Here is a 14,828-nt window from a genome sequence, read left to right as displayed (position 1 = left end):
AATGAGAGCAATTTGGGATTCTAAAGTATCCCCCACGACCATGAGTTTATCCGGCAAGAAAAGCACATAATCCACAATAGATGGGAAAGTCAGCCTGCCTTCCTTGGTTCGGCTCACCCCTCTCCTGCCCTACCAGCACCACATCTTCCCTCTCTCGATGAAGTCTCAGCTGGTACTTTGAACTGCTGACTCTTAAATTTGCAGAGAAGACAGCGAATGCCACACAGCTTTGTTTCCAGTCAGGCTTATTTAAAGCTCATCTGAAGTTTTCACCTCCTGGATCTGTAAATGCTGCTGCTGATTCATAATGAGGCAGAGAAGTAGTCTATTAATCAAACCCAGCAGAACATTTTCTACAGGAGGCATTTATGTGAATGAGAGCAGCATATGAGGTTACACTTAGCTAGGAAAAATATTACAAGGGGATCTCAGTTCTTGTGCTTCAGGGCATAAGCTGATCACCAGATGGGGTCAGGAAGAATTTCACCCTCCTTCGTTTCTAGATATAGTGTTGCACAATAGGTAAACTATGGAGGCACAAGGAACGAGGAAAAAAGCTGATTATAGCCCCGTTTTTCCCCCCTGCTTTCTTGGGAGCTATGTCCCCAAACACTGCCAGACAGAAGACAGTAGGTTAGAAGAAATATTGGACTTTAGTATGGCTGTTCTTACCCAGAAAATGTTATGCACAAGAGCCCTGACTTCACATGCCCAACTAACAAAACACTAAGCCTGGCCAAAAAACCTGCTCTGGGAAGCTGGTGGGCAGCAGGTACCTTGTAATGGGTACTATCGACATATTTAATATATTATAAACATTTTATGCTAGTTAAAGCTAGACTTCTAGGTCTGGGAGAACTTTGCCACAGCTCATGGGAACAATTTTTTCGTTTCAGTTCTCTGAGTGCTTTGGGTTCAAATTAACCCACTTACTTCTCTTTCTTACTGCAAATTAATAAACCAGTGGAACTTAAAAAACAAGAAAAAGAAAGAAGAAGAAAGCCACAACACTTTGTTAAAACCGCTAAGTTTCAGCTGGTATCATGTCAAAACCACTTGAAACATGAAACCAGAAATCTTCCTAGGTTGACTCAAAGACTATGTCTCTATTAGGAGTGCTTTACCAGTGAAGGAATACTGGTATATAAGATTGGCAAAGGTCTCCCGGTATAGATGCAACTACAGCAGCAAAACTGAGTTTTAAACTGGTCCAGTAAATTGAGCCAAGAGTTTTGTTGATGGACTTGCATCTAGGTGAAGTTCTCCAACAGTTCTAGCAAGTGAATCGGTCAGGGGCAACACCTCTTCACATCCTGGATAGACACAAATATGTCAGCACAAGTTTTGAGTGTAGAAATGGCCAAAATTAGATAAAGGTTGTTTTGACACTCTTTTGAAAAAAACTAACCAGCTCTGAATTTAGAAAACTGACAAAATCGGTTTATTTTGTAGGCTTCACAGTTTTGTTGCAAACTTCTGGCATAGCTGCAGTTAAACATCTTATTTTGGTCTTATAATCTGTGACATGTGGTACTTTATGATTTCTCTCAGCACAACGAAATCTGTCTCTCAGCATGCAATCATAAATGTTGCATACAACCCTCACAAGCAACCTTTGGAGATTTCTCCATAACCCAGTTCGTTTATTGTAACAGTGGTCAGCACTGGTGCTAGAGGGAAACCGCCACGTGAGAAGATTGTATTATTATTCTGATAGAAAGACCATTAAATGCTGGCCGCTTCCCTCAACACCAGTGCAAAATAAAAACGCTAAATAAAAATGTTCATTCTAATACGTACTATTGCACACACGGAGGACAAGGCAGAGCAACGTGGCAGAATTTCACCAGATTCCTACTCAGTTTACCCAGATTGACTATTTTGGACTATTTTGGACTTAGAGCAAAAAGATATTTTAAAAAAAGAAAGACATTTTCAGCTTCAAACGCTATAGAAAAATCCACTTCCCACCTAGCTTTGCTTGGAACACATCTCTCGCTCTGTAACAGCCTCTTTTACTGCAGTTTGAGACACAAATATCCATAAGCAATTACTACCGTTGCCTGTGCAAGTCAAACCTATGGTTCTGTCTCTTACCTGTAATCTGACTCTGTCCTTGTGGATTAAAAGGACTTGGTGCAGAGTTCAGAGAGGGCCGTGGGCTCTGGGTCGGGACCCCTACTCTCATACTGGGATGAGGAATGCGCCCTAAATCACTGAGGCGTTCAGAGAACAAACTAGGTTTAGAGTCATCAAGCTTCTGTCTGTGCCCTGGAAACAGCAAATCATAAAATAAAAGCGTTAATAACAAGATTTAGTAATTTAACACACCCCAAAAAACCCCCAAAACGGCCTCTAAGGACCTGTCATTAGATTTAATGGATTTATAGGTATCTCAGCTACCCCCGATAACACAGCGACATCGGTGGGGTGATTTGTGTTTTGGGCATGGTTGTGCTGGTGAAAGCCATATCGAGTACAACCGTGCCCATACAGATGTGTAACATGTTGCAATTTGGATCAAAATAAGCACTTAGGAGGATACCCACACAAGGTCTTTCTTGACTTTTTTTGTTTTTTTTGCTGCTTTAACTACACTAGGTAGTTAAAGGGGCAAAGTTTCTTTTCCAAAAGCAAGCCTCATATATAAGTACAAGTTATCAAGTGGGACAATTATTCCATGCCTGGTTTATATGTTGTGGATTTTTGGTAAGAAAATGCAAGCTTTTCTTCTCCCCTTATTTTTTTCCTTTAACTCTGTCACAGTTAGTCATTAACTTTCATTTCTTGGGGAGATTTTCCAAAAAGCAAATAGTCACTGTCATTTGAGGAGAGCAGTATCGCAAGGAAAACCTTCAAAGCTGCTGGCCAAGACTAGGTCCTACACTCCCTTGCATGGTCACCCTTCCTCAGTCCTCCTACTTCTGTCCCCAAAAACAGGCTAACTGCCCTCGTGCCGTATGGCCGCATTGGGAGAAGTCATTTAGGGGTGCTCGGTTGTCAAAATGTAAAGGGGGAAAATGGCAAAACCAACAGGATGCCCCAACTGGTACTGCTCATATTGTCATTGAGACGTTTCAAGAGTAAAGGCTTTACTTCTCTAATCGTTGTATTTTTGCTCCTAGGTTTAGTTTCTTTCCAAAGTAGTTACAGGACGCTCCTCGCCCAATGGCGCCTTTGAATGTGAGGCGCGGAAGGTGTTATTTCTATCATGCAACAGATGGAGAAACAGGCATGCATAAAGATTAAGGTCAGGACTAATTTTACTTAACTTTAGCCATTCATAAATCAGGCATCTAGTCTAAACTCTTCTAATGTAGACTTCCTCTACAGTTAATGGAAAGAAATAGCTACTTCCAGAGGGCAATTCATCTCATTTGTCTCTGACACCAGTCTTAAAATGGGATGATTCACCTTCTGAATTTGCTTTCTCTTCCTTCTCTGATCAGAGAGGGAGCACACATGACTAGTTTAATTAGACACCCTCACCATTAGTCAACATTAAATGGAATGAATCTCACCCTAAGTTACCGACCAAAGGCACGCAAAAAGCCTCTGGCAGAGCTGAAACGGGGGCCCTGACCCCCTGACTGCAACCCAGAACGATGTCTGCCTCCATCCCCAAAAGCAGTGCCAGGGCACAGGCACAAGCAGTAACTGGGTATGATATTTTTATGCTTTTAACAATAAGAAGGGTCTCTGGTAGGGTTTGGGCTTGAACCCTTCCAGATGATCCCAGTGGCTTGAGATAATCTGGGTTGTCCCTCAGCAGTGTGAACACAGCCATCTGTTTGGAGGCTACAGGAGTTCAGCTTTGCAGACACGGTTAGATTTGTCCCATGGGTCTTAGGGCCAGAGAACCAATTCTGGCACCGGTTAATTTATTTTAAAAGTGTACATGAGGCCATTGAATCTTGAGATTGAACTATCAGAATACCACTCTTAAGAAAAATGCCTTTTACTGGTACCTCTCACGACAGTATTGAAGTACATCGGTTCACATCATCTAACTGGGACCAAAGTGCCTGCATGACATATAGGCAAAGCGATGTCAGTACTGGACAGCTAAACCCAAACTAGATTCAGAGAAATCGTGGTTCTAGATAGAGAAGTGAAGGATTCAGGTTGGGAGATGAGAAGAAACTGCCTGGAATTTAATTTTGGAGAAACTTCTCTAGCAATTTAAAAAAATTAACTAGTTGACCCATTATTTTGTACTTTGAAATACGATTTTGCTCCCCCAGGATGACTCAGTCTAAAAGCACGGGGTAGGCGGGAGCTTTCTCCTTAAGGAGAAAGCGCTGATCTATGTTAGAGCTGACACGGGTGGCTAGTCCTCTCTTCAGCAGGTATCAATCACTTTAAATGGGGAATGATTTTTGGTGGGCTTGTAGCAACTCTGTAATGGCAGCTTAATTAACCGGATAGCATTTAACCTGCTAGTCTTTAGCGTTATCTTTTCAATCTATTTAAATTACAACTTGTACAAGCTGGGTGCTGCTAAATCTGGAGAAACGACTTACACACACACATGCAGTCAGTATTCCCTTGGGGTTTCTCCTTCTCCATCTTCTTTTCCTCCACAATTTTTATGTATGTGCTTTTCCCTTTGCCAGTCATATTTTCCACTCTGTTTTTTAAAGGCATCTCCTTCCCCTCCCCTTTTCTCTTCTACTCATTCTTAATCACATTTCGGCAAATTCAAGAGGGCTCAAAACAAGGCAAACCTGATTAGCCTATCTCTGGCCTCACACGCCAGGGCTGACTTTATCTGGGAATGAATCCACCCCCAAAGCGAATTTTATTTTGAATTTTTGTAGAAAAATCCTGTGCTATGTTCATACAGTGCCCTTTTTGCTAAAGAATCACTAACAAACCGCTGCACGAGCTATTTTAACTGTCTTCAGATAACTCAATGAACACTTGTTATATAGGTCAGCACTCCCGCACCAACCTGTGCCCGATAACCCCCTGCTTTGTTTTCATCACGCTCTGTTTGCCCGTGCATAGCTTTGCTAGAAAAGAGTTTATATTTAATTATGTGTATTATTATTATAATGAACTAGGTCTATCACAGAAAGACAAAATTCAGCAGGATAGCAGTGCACTTCAGTGTAGGGAGGGGGGAAAAAAGAAGAAAAAAGGAAAAAAAGGCGGGGGGGGGGGATAAGAAGAAAGATTCCCACATCTGGTTGACTTGAAATGATCTAGAGATGTGTGGGTTTGGGTGTTGCCACCTCCTCCCCCCCCAAAAAAAAAATAGGGAAAAGAGAGCTGTATGCACATCTGGAAGACCCCAGGCATCAATGGAACTGCAAGTCCCCAGAAACCAGCAAGGGGCCAAAGGCAGACTTGCCTTCTCCTTCTGGACATTTAAAATTTAGGGTTGTAACACGGAGTCATGTTGTGACAAAGAGATCCACCGAAGGAGCCACGCTCCCCCAGTGAAATGTCCCAGAGAGATGAGATTACGTTACAGCTTTGCACGTTATGGGTTACTATGCTTTGATAAAAGCTAAGATGTGCTCACATTGAAAGTAAGCAGGAAACTCAACAAAAACTTCACATTCAGGAGGTGCTCACAAAGAAGTGTAGGCAACTTAAATAAATCTCTTGCCCTGATTCCTGTGCAGAAAAAAAAAAAATCCTATTAAGTACAGAGGAGCCATGAGGTATGGGCTGAAAACACTCTAAAAAGGCCTTCTGAGTAGCACATAAGCAGCAGCAATGAAATATGTGATACATGTTTAAAACTCATTCCACAAGCTGCTTTTCATCTCTCATTGATATATGTGTCCGTTGACAGAGAAATTCCTGATCCCAGGGGAGTGTGCTAAGAAAAGCTGTATTCCGTGGTCTCAGTCATGAGGCGTAATTTTATTTCAGGAAAAAAGATTAGGGTAGCAAGTGTGGAGAGCTCAGGGAGAATCTGTGATCTGCTGCAGCAGTGAGTACATTAAAAAGCAATATAAAAGCTACATAAAGAATGGAATAAAATAATGTTGCAGCTGCCCCAATGCCTGCAACACTGCATTTAATGCCGGTTGCTCTGTTACAAAGATGATTTTGTGGAATGGATTGGGCTTGGAGGGGGACAAAATGGTTATGGACACAGGCAGGCTTGGATACAAAATGCAGTCAAAAAGATTGGGGCTGCCCCATGAGTTACTGAATAAGGATGGGACCCAGCGGCTATTGGAATAGATCTGGTCACAGGCAAGGAGGTGGGAAAGAGATGAGAAAAACTGAGAGTTAACAGACAAAAGCTATCCAAGCTGTTCCGATTTGTCTGTTGTCATAGTACAAAACATGTTAGATACTAGAAAGCCATTATTTGCTCCAAAATGACGAGCCATATTTGGTCACTCACCGCTACTCAGCTATTTCAAGCCAAACACCAACCTGAGTATTACTTTCTGGAGACAGAAAGCATTGCTATTAATCCACCCCAGTACCAATTTTGGCCATTTTACATGAACCAAACCAGAAAATAGCAGTGGAAGAGTGCAATAACGTCAATGCAACCTGCAGCCAGCCAGACGGTGCCTGCGCTGCTGCTTCAGCTCGCCAGTCCAGGACGGCCTCAGAACATGTTAAAATGGCCCATAGAAGCTAATGTTCAATTATCACATCCCAGGCATGGCAGAAGATGTGAGGAGGCTTCATCTCCAGCTTAATCATTTCAGTTTAAACTAAACGAAGGAATGTATCCCAGATCAAAGCAAGGCAATCTTGAGTATGCTGGATGTGGTAACTGGAAAGGGACGTGAGCTCGTCTCTCATCACTGAACTTCCACCGCTCCGCTGGAGAAGTCAAGATGTAAATCGGGCCTTGCAGAATGTAAATGTGGTGTTGATGCTTGAAGATTTTTACCTCCTCGGGGAGGAGGGGTGTGTGTTTTTATCTTTCAGCTTGTGGGTGTGGAACTGAAAACTAATCAGATTATGCTACACGTGGCCTCACCAGATGCTGACACTCAGGGACTCCCTTTCTTTGTACCGTGTACACCACCCACCAGTTTTTTTTGTGTGTGTGTGTTTTTTTTTCTGGTACCAAGGAGATCTGGTTACCAGATTTTCAACAGATGCTTTTATCACTCTCAAGTGGGTTAGCTATTTTCAGTCATCGCCCAGTTCTATCTTTTTTGCTTTTGCCTTAACAACAAGAAGTATCGTGGGAGTCAGGTGTCTCCGTAAAAGAGCCAAGGGAAGGCAGAAAGGTCATGAAAGTAAGAACCTGGGCTCTAACCTGCTGGGGACACGTTTTCTGGGATGTCCCAAGCAGAATGGAGGGTGATGACCCAACATGAAATACCACCATGGTTTGTGTTTGCTGTATGTTGTAAGTGTGCTCAGCATCAGCTGGTGAAGTTTGGAGAGTCACTCCATGGAGTGACTACAGCTCGAAAGGGCAAACAAAATAAAAATCCTTTGAATGCCAGGGCCAGTGACCGAGGCTTTCTATGGCGCTGGGTTCAGTGCTGAGATTGAAAAAGGAGAAAACTTTAATGGAAAAGGGACTTCCCTTCAGGCTAAGGAGTGGCAGAAAGAAGAAGAATCACCTAGTTTACAAGCTATGAATTTATAGCCTATACATCCCAAGCTTTCCCTGACTTCAAGAGAAGCACAACAGAGCCCAAGAACCCAAGTTTTGATTATTCCCACTGTTCTCCAAAGGTGAAGTGCTTTAATAAGGTAAAGAACGGGCACATTTTTCCTACGAACATTATACGTCTTTGAGACAAGCACTCTGATTATGTCTCTTTTAACACTAGCACACTAGTGACATATTTCTGTGTACACGCTGTAGAAGACAATTTCACACCACAAAAAAAGATAGGTTAAGTGTCCTCTGAATTTCATCACAAATTCTCCTTAAATTCTCTTTAGATGTCTTCCTGCATTTCATCCCATTTGGTCCTGCAGATCAGATGTAACTGGGAGATACTGACATGGGCTTGACTGTGAATTCAGCTACAGGCTTGTAAAGCTGAAGTCAAGGGAGCCACATTTATGCCACGGTAAAGGAGTTGAGACCTGAGCCTAAAGCTTCTTAACAGCTGTTGTGCAGGGACTGAATAACACTGAGCATTCAGCATGAAGCAAAAATATTCATTGTTCTATTACAAATTTCAGACAATACATCATTGCAGCAAGATGTCACTCCAAAGCAGTGTCAATCTATGCTCTGGAGGTAAAAATAAGAGAGCCATAAATCAGCAAAAGCCCAGAAGACGCACGTCAGCTCTTTGCAAGGGAAAATCTCTGAAGCAAGTCACAAGGGTCCCTCTTGTGTCCCTTGTCTTGTGACAAACTGTCATCCCTGGGCTGGCTTCCCCCCACCCAGTCCTCCCGAACGCACCCAATCCAAAGTTCATGACGAAAAAAAACCAAAACACAAAAGAGCCAAACAATTTTTACCCAGGAAAGGGAAAAGCTTGGAAACCTTCCAGTCTCTTGGGTAAAGACACAATTATGAGAAGAAAAATATAATCCACCCAAGAGACATAATTACATAATTAGGCCATAGGCTGTGCATAGGAAAGGTTCTTATAGTTCATAAAACAAGGAGCTACATAGGTGCAGTAACTGCAGTTAATTCACTCAATGGAGAAAAAAAAAGATGTTTGTTTTTTAAATAGCTGAGGGCACCAGTTTGCATTAGACTGGAGAGCTTATTCTCCCGACTGTACACAGAGCCCTATTAGTGTCAACAGGAGTCACTCAGACGCAGGCAGAAAGCAAGACCCTGTCTCTTTTTGTTCTTAAAAAAGACACCTTTTGTACCCAAAGCAGGTAGGCCCTCTACCTGAAACTACTGCAGAGGAATGGAAGTAAATAAAGACAGAGGAACGTACGCTGTGGATGGGCTCAGTTCCTATACAACGGATCTAACGTGGTCCATTGCCAAAATCCCACTGAGCTCCTCCTCCCTGAGCCCTGCTCTCCCGAAGGTCTGCAGAATACTGGTACGGCTCCAAAAGGGCCAGATCCAGCTCCCAGGGGAACCAGTTAGGCTACTGCCTTCCCAAAGCTGTGGCTCCAACCCGGGGTGAGCAGAAGCAGGGGCAGGTTTGAAGCTCAGCGCAGAGGTCAAGCCCGCAGAGCATGTCTGGTGTCGATGGTCATCTCCCCACTGACTTACTGGGAGCAAAAGCAAATGTCGACTCAGCTCATCTCGCAGGCAGCCCGCCCAGCACGGCTCGAAGTCAGAGCTTCCAGCAGGACGAAGGGAGGAAGGGGCAGGCAGGGTGAGGGGAAACGATCCCACGGGTGTGTAACCTGTGTCCCTTCGTGCCCATGGGAATGACTCGAACTCAACCGTTGCAAAGCCTTTGAGGATATAAAGTGCTATCAATGCTTTTTAAAATTCAGCTGGGGTCTGTGAAAAGCACTCATCCAGCTGAAAGACAGACCCAGAGGTAGGGGGGGTTCAGCAAACGGCAGCAGCTGCAAAGGAGCCTCTCGCTCCCAAAATTTCTCTGCGTAGAGAGGTGAAAAATGCCTGCCCGGAGCAGGGCTGCAGGCTGCTGCTCCAGCGGGCAAGGGACTGATGAGGGGCATGTGGCAGGGGCTGAGCTGGCCAGGAAGTCTGCACAGGGGAAGCTGTGTTAAAACAGCAAAACCGGAAGATTTAACGAATGAAACCAAAAAGATGCTTCAAGAAACAGGACAAGCAGAGCAGGAAGGGGCTCGAGTGGGCTTGCTTTTGCACCGGTTCCCTCCCACCCTCCAACTCATCCCAGCGTTGCAGGATCCACACTGCCCTCTGCTCTGCCCCTCTCCTGCGGTACGGCCTCGGCTCGCCGGTAAATGAGCAAGGTCTCCCCTTGCTGTAGTGGGTTTTTTTTTTCTTTCTCTTTTCTTTTTGAAAAGCTTTTGAATTCTGACACGGATCTTGAGGCTTGTTCTGCAAAGCTGAGCGACACCCTGTATGAACATCAGCACAAACCGGCCAGGTTGGGGAGGGAGCAGGTGGGACCCCCTTGCGCCCCGATGCTCTGCCTTCCCCTTTATCCATCCTCCAGGAACACAAAGGAATCTGTGTGCACGTGTGCCAGGAAACCAGCTAAACATTGCTGGCATCGCCGCTCGGAGACATTAAAGACAACTCATATAAACAGAGACTGTCACGCAAGTCTCGGTCCCTGCCTTAATTCCCTTTGCATGCTGGTGTCTGTTACGGTCTCCCCCTTCTCCTCCCCCTTTTTTTTAGCAGAAGGGGAGAAGAGGGAGAGCAAGAGCTGTCCCGCAAAAGCGCAAGGGCTCCTCATTCTGACTTGATCATCCTCATCCTAACACAGCAATATCTTTGAGGAATAAGGCTTTTCCCCCCGCCCAAGGTAGCTATCCTATAAAAAGCCCACCAACTTCTGTTGCTTGCCGCAGCGACTGGCAGTAAAGATCATAGCAAACGAAGGGGGCGAGAGGGGGGGAAGAGAAAAAAAATCTCCTTGAACTGGCCTCCCTCCAGCTGGCAGCAGGGGATGGTTTTCTTAACGCTTGCAAAACCTGATTACTTTAAAAGAACGAAAAGGGAGGGCGATGTAAACACAGCCATTAAAGCAGATTTAAGGCGCTTAGTTTAAATCTAGTCTCAGAGCTCTCCGATGCTACGCCGCTCTGCTCTCTAGACATCAATAAGGTGCATTTTCATTTTTGGTTTTGTTTTACACCCCCGAAACCAGGAGCGTATTGCAGGCTGAACGCTGCGGTTACAACGGGAATTCAGGCATGGAAGAAACAACAGTTAAGCAATAATAGATGGATGTGTGCGTGTTTGCACTGTATCTTTCAACAGATTGTTTTGCTGCGTTAGAAGACTACTGTGTTTATATCCATGCAGCAGGTTTTAAGCAGATTGTTTAAACTTGATTAAAGTGGGATATTTCTAAAATAACCTTACTAATAAAATTCAGATGGCTAAAGAAACCTGAAAACGTGGTTAAAAATAAAAAAGATGCCATTTCAATCTACACTGGCGGGAGTAACATGATATAAACTCCACAAGAAAACAGTCTTTACAAGTTCGACTTGAAGGATTATCTTATGTATCAGCACCCTCTGTAGCAGAGTAGCATTTATCCACGTATCCACCCATGTTAATGCTGTTGCACAATTTACTACAGCTGTGATAGACAGATAATTGCTTTATCCACCCAAGTGTAATAAACGGAGTCTACTATGTTAATCCTTGTATTCTTATTGTCTGCGAATGCCAAGTAAGGGAGAGACGTACGCTGAAAACCCTACCCTCTCCTTCCAAAACTACTGGAGTTTACTCACCCTCAGACCTGCTAAAGTGTTCTTATTGCGTTCCACGCCCCTGCTTGCAGCGCCAAGTATTTTGAGTAGTGTCAAGTTATTGTTATATAAAGGGCACCTACACTCAGGCTATATGGAGGCAGAAGCCAGGATGCAGCAGCCTTTAAAAAAAAAACTAACCACCCTCAAACATCTTTTCCTACTCAGTAAGTAAAACAGGCCAAGTGTTATTTGTTCCTGGGCATAGAACAGAAAGTAATTAACCTGTCCTTCTAAAACGGGACGTCTATTCAGTTTGTGTGGAGTCTGTCTGACTGTTGAGAAATGTCATTTAGCTGCTGGCCCACCAGTGTTTTCCACAAAAATCTATAAAGATTTTTTATTTTGAATGTCAAAAACAGGCGTATCCTTTAAAAAGTTTACAGATTCCCGGTGGCTCCATGAGCTTAGGTTTGTGGCATCAAATTTATAATGACAGTTTGATGGATGTCTCCCTTTCTTCCTCCTGAAAGGTATAAAGACTTGGTGGTTCCCCCAGTAAAAATTATGTTTAACGCTGTTCTTTGCTCTTGTTTATACACTCAAGTGTGTAAAAAAGTCTCGTGCTGCTGGCAACGAGTGGGTTTATTGGGGCAACTTTCACGCTGCAGAAGGTATTCTCCTTTCTGCGTAATCAGAGCACTTGCACAAGCACCTACATGATGCGCAAGTTGTGGAGATGGACAGCCTTAAGCGGCACATAAATGATGCAGCTGGGCTTAAGAGAAGAAACGTTGGCCTGAAGATCCTGGCAACAATCCTGGAGCTGAGTCGCAGTTTTGATCCTCTTGTTATGCCCTACCTCTATCTGTCAATGCCAGCAGGGGCATTTCTGTCTCAGGTGGAAGCTGGGATGGATTAACCTCTGCTAAAACACAGCCACAGGGGATGCATGGATGGGAGTTTGGTGTTACAAGGTTGCCCGCTGACTATCACTAGTGGTATTGAAATGGAATGTATTTTATGCCTCTTCGGCCAATTAATATTTATTATTTTCTTTAATAACTTGGATGATGCAATACAAAGCACGATTATAAAATCTTGAGATGATATCCGGTAGGGAGGAGGCCTCCAGACTTTGGAGAAAGGGGTCAGAATCCAAAACGATCTTAGCAAATTGGCGAAAGGATATTTGACATGTCACTAGCAAAACGGCATGCAGTAAAAGCATTGTACCACACTTTGGAGCAAGAAATCAAATGCTCAAATGCACCACAAGAGCAAACCTATTAGCCAGCGGCATTGCGGAGGAAGATCTGGGGGTAGTAGCGAGTCGCAAGTTGAATGTGAGTCAATAATACGATTCTGTCTTTTTTTAAAAAAAAAAAAAAAAAAAAGAAGTAAATGCAGTTCTGGGAAAGATTAATGGTTAAGTTGCATAGAAGACATAGAAGGTAACTATTACACCCTGCTCAGAAGTGGTGAGACATCAGCTGGACTGCTTTATCCAGTTTGGGACACCACCCTCTAAGAAAGATACTGAAATTTGAGAGAGAATCCAGAGAAGAACAACAGGAGCGATAAGAGATTTAGAAAGCATGACCTACAGGGAAAAGTTGAGGGAGATACATTTGTTTAGTCTAGAAAAGAGACGAGCAGAAAAGGACATGATAAGAGTAAAATGTTTTCTAAAGAAAATGGTAATCAATTGATCTCTGTGTCAGCTGAGAACAGAACAAGAAAAAGCTGGCTTCATTTGAGGTAGAGGAGATTTAAGAGATTAATGTATGATATTAGAAAACTCCTTTTTAAGTATAAAAGACAAAAACACAAAAACCAGACTTGGTAAGTAAGTGGAAGGCACAGTACTGGAGGATTTAAGAATTTGGACAGATGTCAGTGATGATCTAAGTATATATAATACTTCCTCTAAGGAAAAATGGACTAGGTCGCCTGAGGTTTCTTTTAGCCCTGCTCTTCTAGGCCTGAGTGATTGTCTGTGCTCAGTTAAGTCACGTACACAATATTTTTCACATGAGTACATCAAGTCAGGCAGCTCATGCTAACTGAGGGCCTGATGCTGCAAGGAGTTCAGCATCTCCAGCTGCCCTGCAAGGGCACAGTGAAACGCAGGCTGTGTCTGCTCAGGTATTCCAGACCACAAGGAACCTGAGTTTGGAAACCCTGGTCTTAACCCCTCTGGGCCAGTTTCCTCCAGCTCTAACTTCAGAATCACTGTCATTTCTTTACCTCACAGTGGATATTACAAGATTGATTTCACCATTAATTTAGCAAGCATGACTCTGAGTTTCCACTAGTTTTCAGGGGAGACACAACAAAGTAAAACTAGAATTTCACGCCCAATGCTCCAGAGTGTTCCTGCATCCCCAGATGAAGGTCCAGAAGACCATTAACATGTTACTAGTCCACGACTGGTTTTGGTTGTTGCTTTCTTATTTGTGCGTCTGCTGGTTACTCAAAGAGAGATAAGTAGCCCTGGCCATCCCCTTCTGCTAAAACCTATGTGCTCCTCTCCATGCCAGTGTGAAGAACAAGGGACATCAAAATGACAAACTTCTTGGGGGAAAAAAAACCACTAAGCCTCGAAGCAAATGTTTTGGACAACATATGTCTTCTATGAGAGCGTAGGGAACTCCCCAACGCAGTGAGAGACTATAAAATCCTGGGATTTTCCAACAGAACAGCCTCATTATTTGCATTATTTGCTCCTGGAAGTGCTTCATTCATAACTATCTCCACTGGATATTTTTTTTTTTCCTTTGGCGGAAAAGAAAAGAAAAGCTACATTCTGCTGTGAGCTACACAAACACAAATCCCATCCTTGCTACAGAAACTCCAGCCCTACACACATTCATCTCACATTAAACGCCCCGAGCCCTAAGGCTGACTGCCTCTACCCCAGACCGGCTGTTTAACAGCATCATGCCCAAAACTCAGCAAAGCGCACAAGTTGCAAGTGGTTGGCCAAAGTTAAGCCTGTCCTCACAGGCTTCGCAGGTCGCTAATTCAGTGCCTAAGCCAGGTGTTTAACCTGCTCAGGGGCGATGCCTCATACGGAAAGCCCCAGGGGGGACAGAGGGGAGCGACACAGCTGCATTTGGCTGCGAGGAATGTAATATTTTTTTGCAGGGCTCTGGCAGGGGGCTGACCCTTTTGCCGACAGTTGTAAAGTTTGTTTAGTAATGGGGAGCCTCCCGTGAACTTAAAAACGATAAGAAAACAAAGTCCTGGAGAATAAATCTCGCCCCCTGCCCCGGGTTGCCTGTGCGTTTGGCTACCAGAAGGTAACAAATCCCCAAGAATGCGGGCAGTGGGGGGGATGCGCCTGCAAGACGGAGCTGGAGGGTGGCCAACGCAAGTGGCGGGCGATGCCATTCACGGCGCGGCAAACTGCGCTGATGAACACCCGGGGAAAGCCTGGGAAAGGCTGGGGCTACCGCAGGCAAGATGTCCCCTACAACTGCTCTGGCTGCTTCTGCAGGGAGCTCTTCAGGAGTTCGTCTCACAGAAACCCCATGTACCTCTTCTGCTGCCTCTAGTCGTACTGAATTTAGTAGAAAGTG

The 14,828-nt window shown here is 44.1% G+C and overlaps 1 protein-coding gene across 4 annotated transcripts in view; it reads right to left on the bottom strand.

The window, feature by feature from the left end:
- RUNX2 (RUNX family transcription factor 2) overlaps positions 1 to 14,828 on the bottom strand; it is a 163,610-nt gene that overhangs the window by 107,723 nt on the left and 41,059 nt on the right. For 2 of the 4 annotated variants that reach the window (XM_075497763.1, XM_075497765.1), the window contains exon 4: positions 2,098 to 2,271. The exons of the other annotated variants lie outside the window; for them this stretch is intronic. In XM_075497763.1, coding sequence (XP_075353878.1) covers positions 2,098 to 2,271 — 174 coding nt within the window. The remainder of the gene's footprint in view (positions 1 to 2,097; positions 2,272 to 14,828) is intronic. 4 annotated transcript variants of the gene reach the window in all.

This window comes from Mycteria americana, chromosome 3 (genome assembly GCF_035582795.1).
Source record: "Mycteria americana isolate JAX WOST 10 ecotype Jacksonville Zoo and Gardens chromosome 3, USCA_MyAme_1.0, whole genome shotgun sequence".
NCBI lineage: Eukaryota > Metazoa > Chordata > Aves > Ciconiiformes > Ciconiidae > Mycteria > Mycteria americana.
This window is presented reverse-complemented; position numbering and strand designations above follow the sequence as displayed.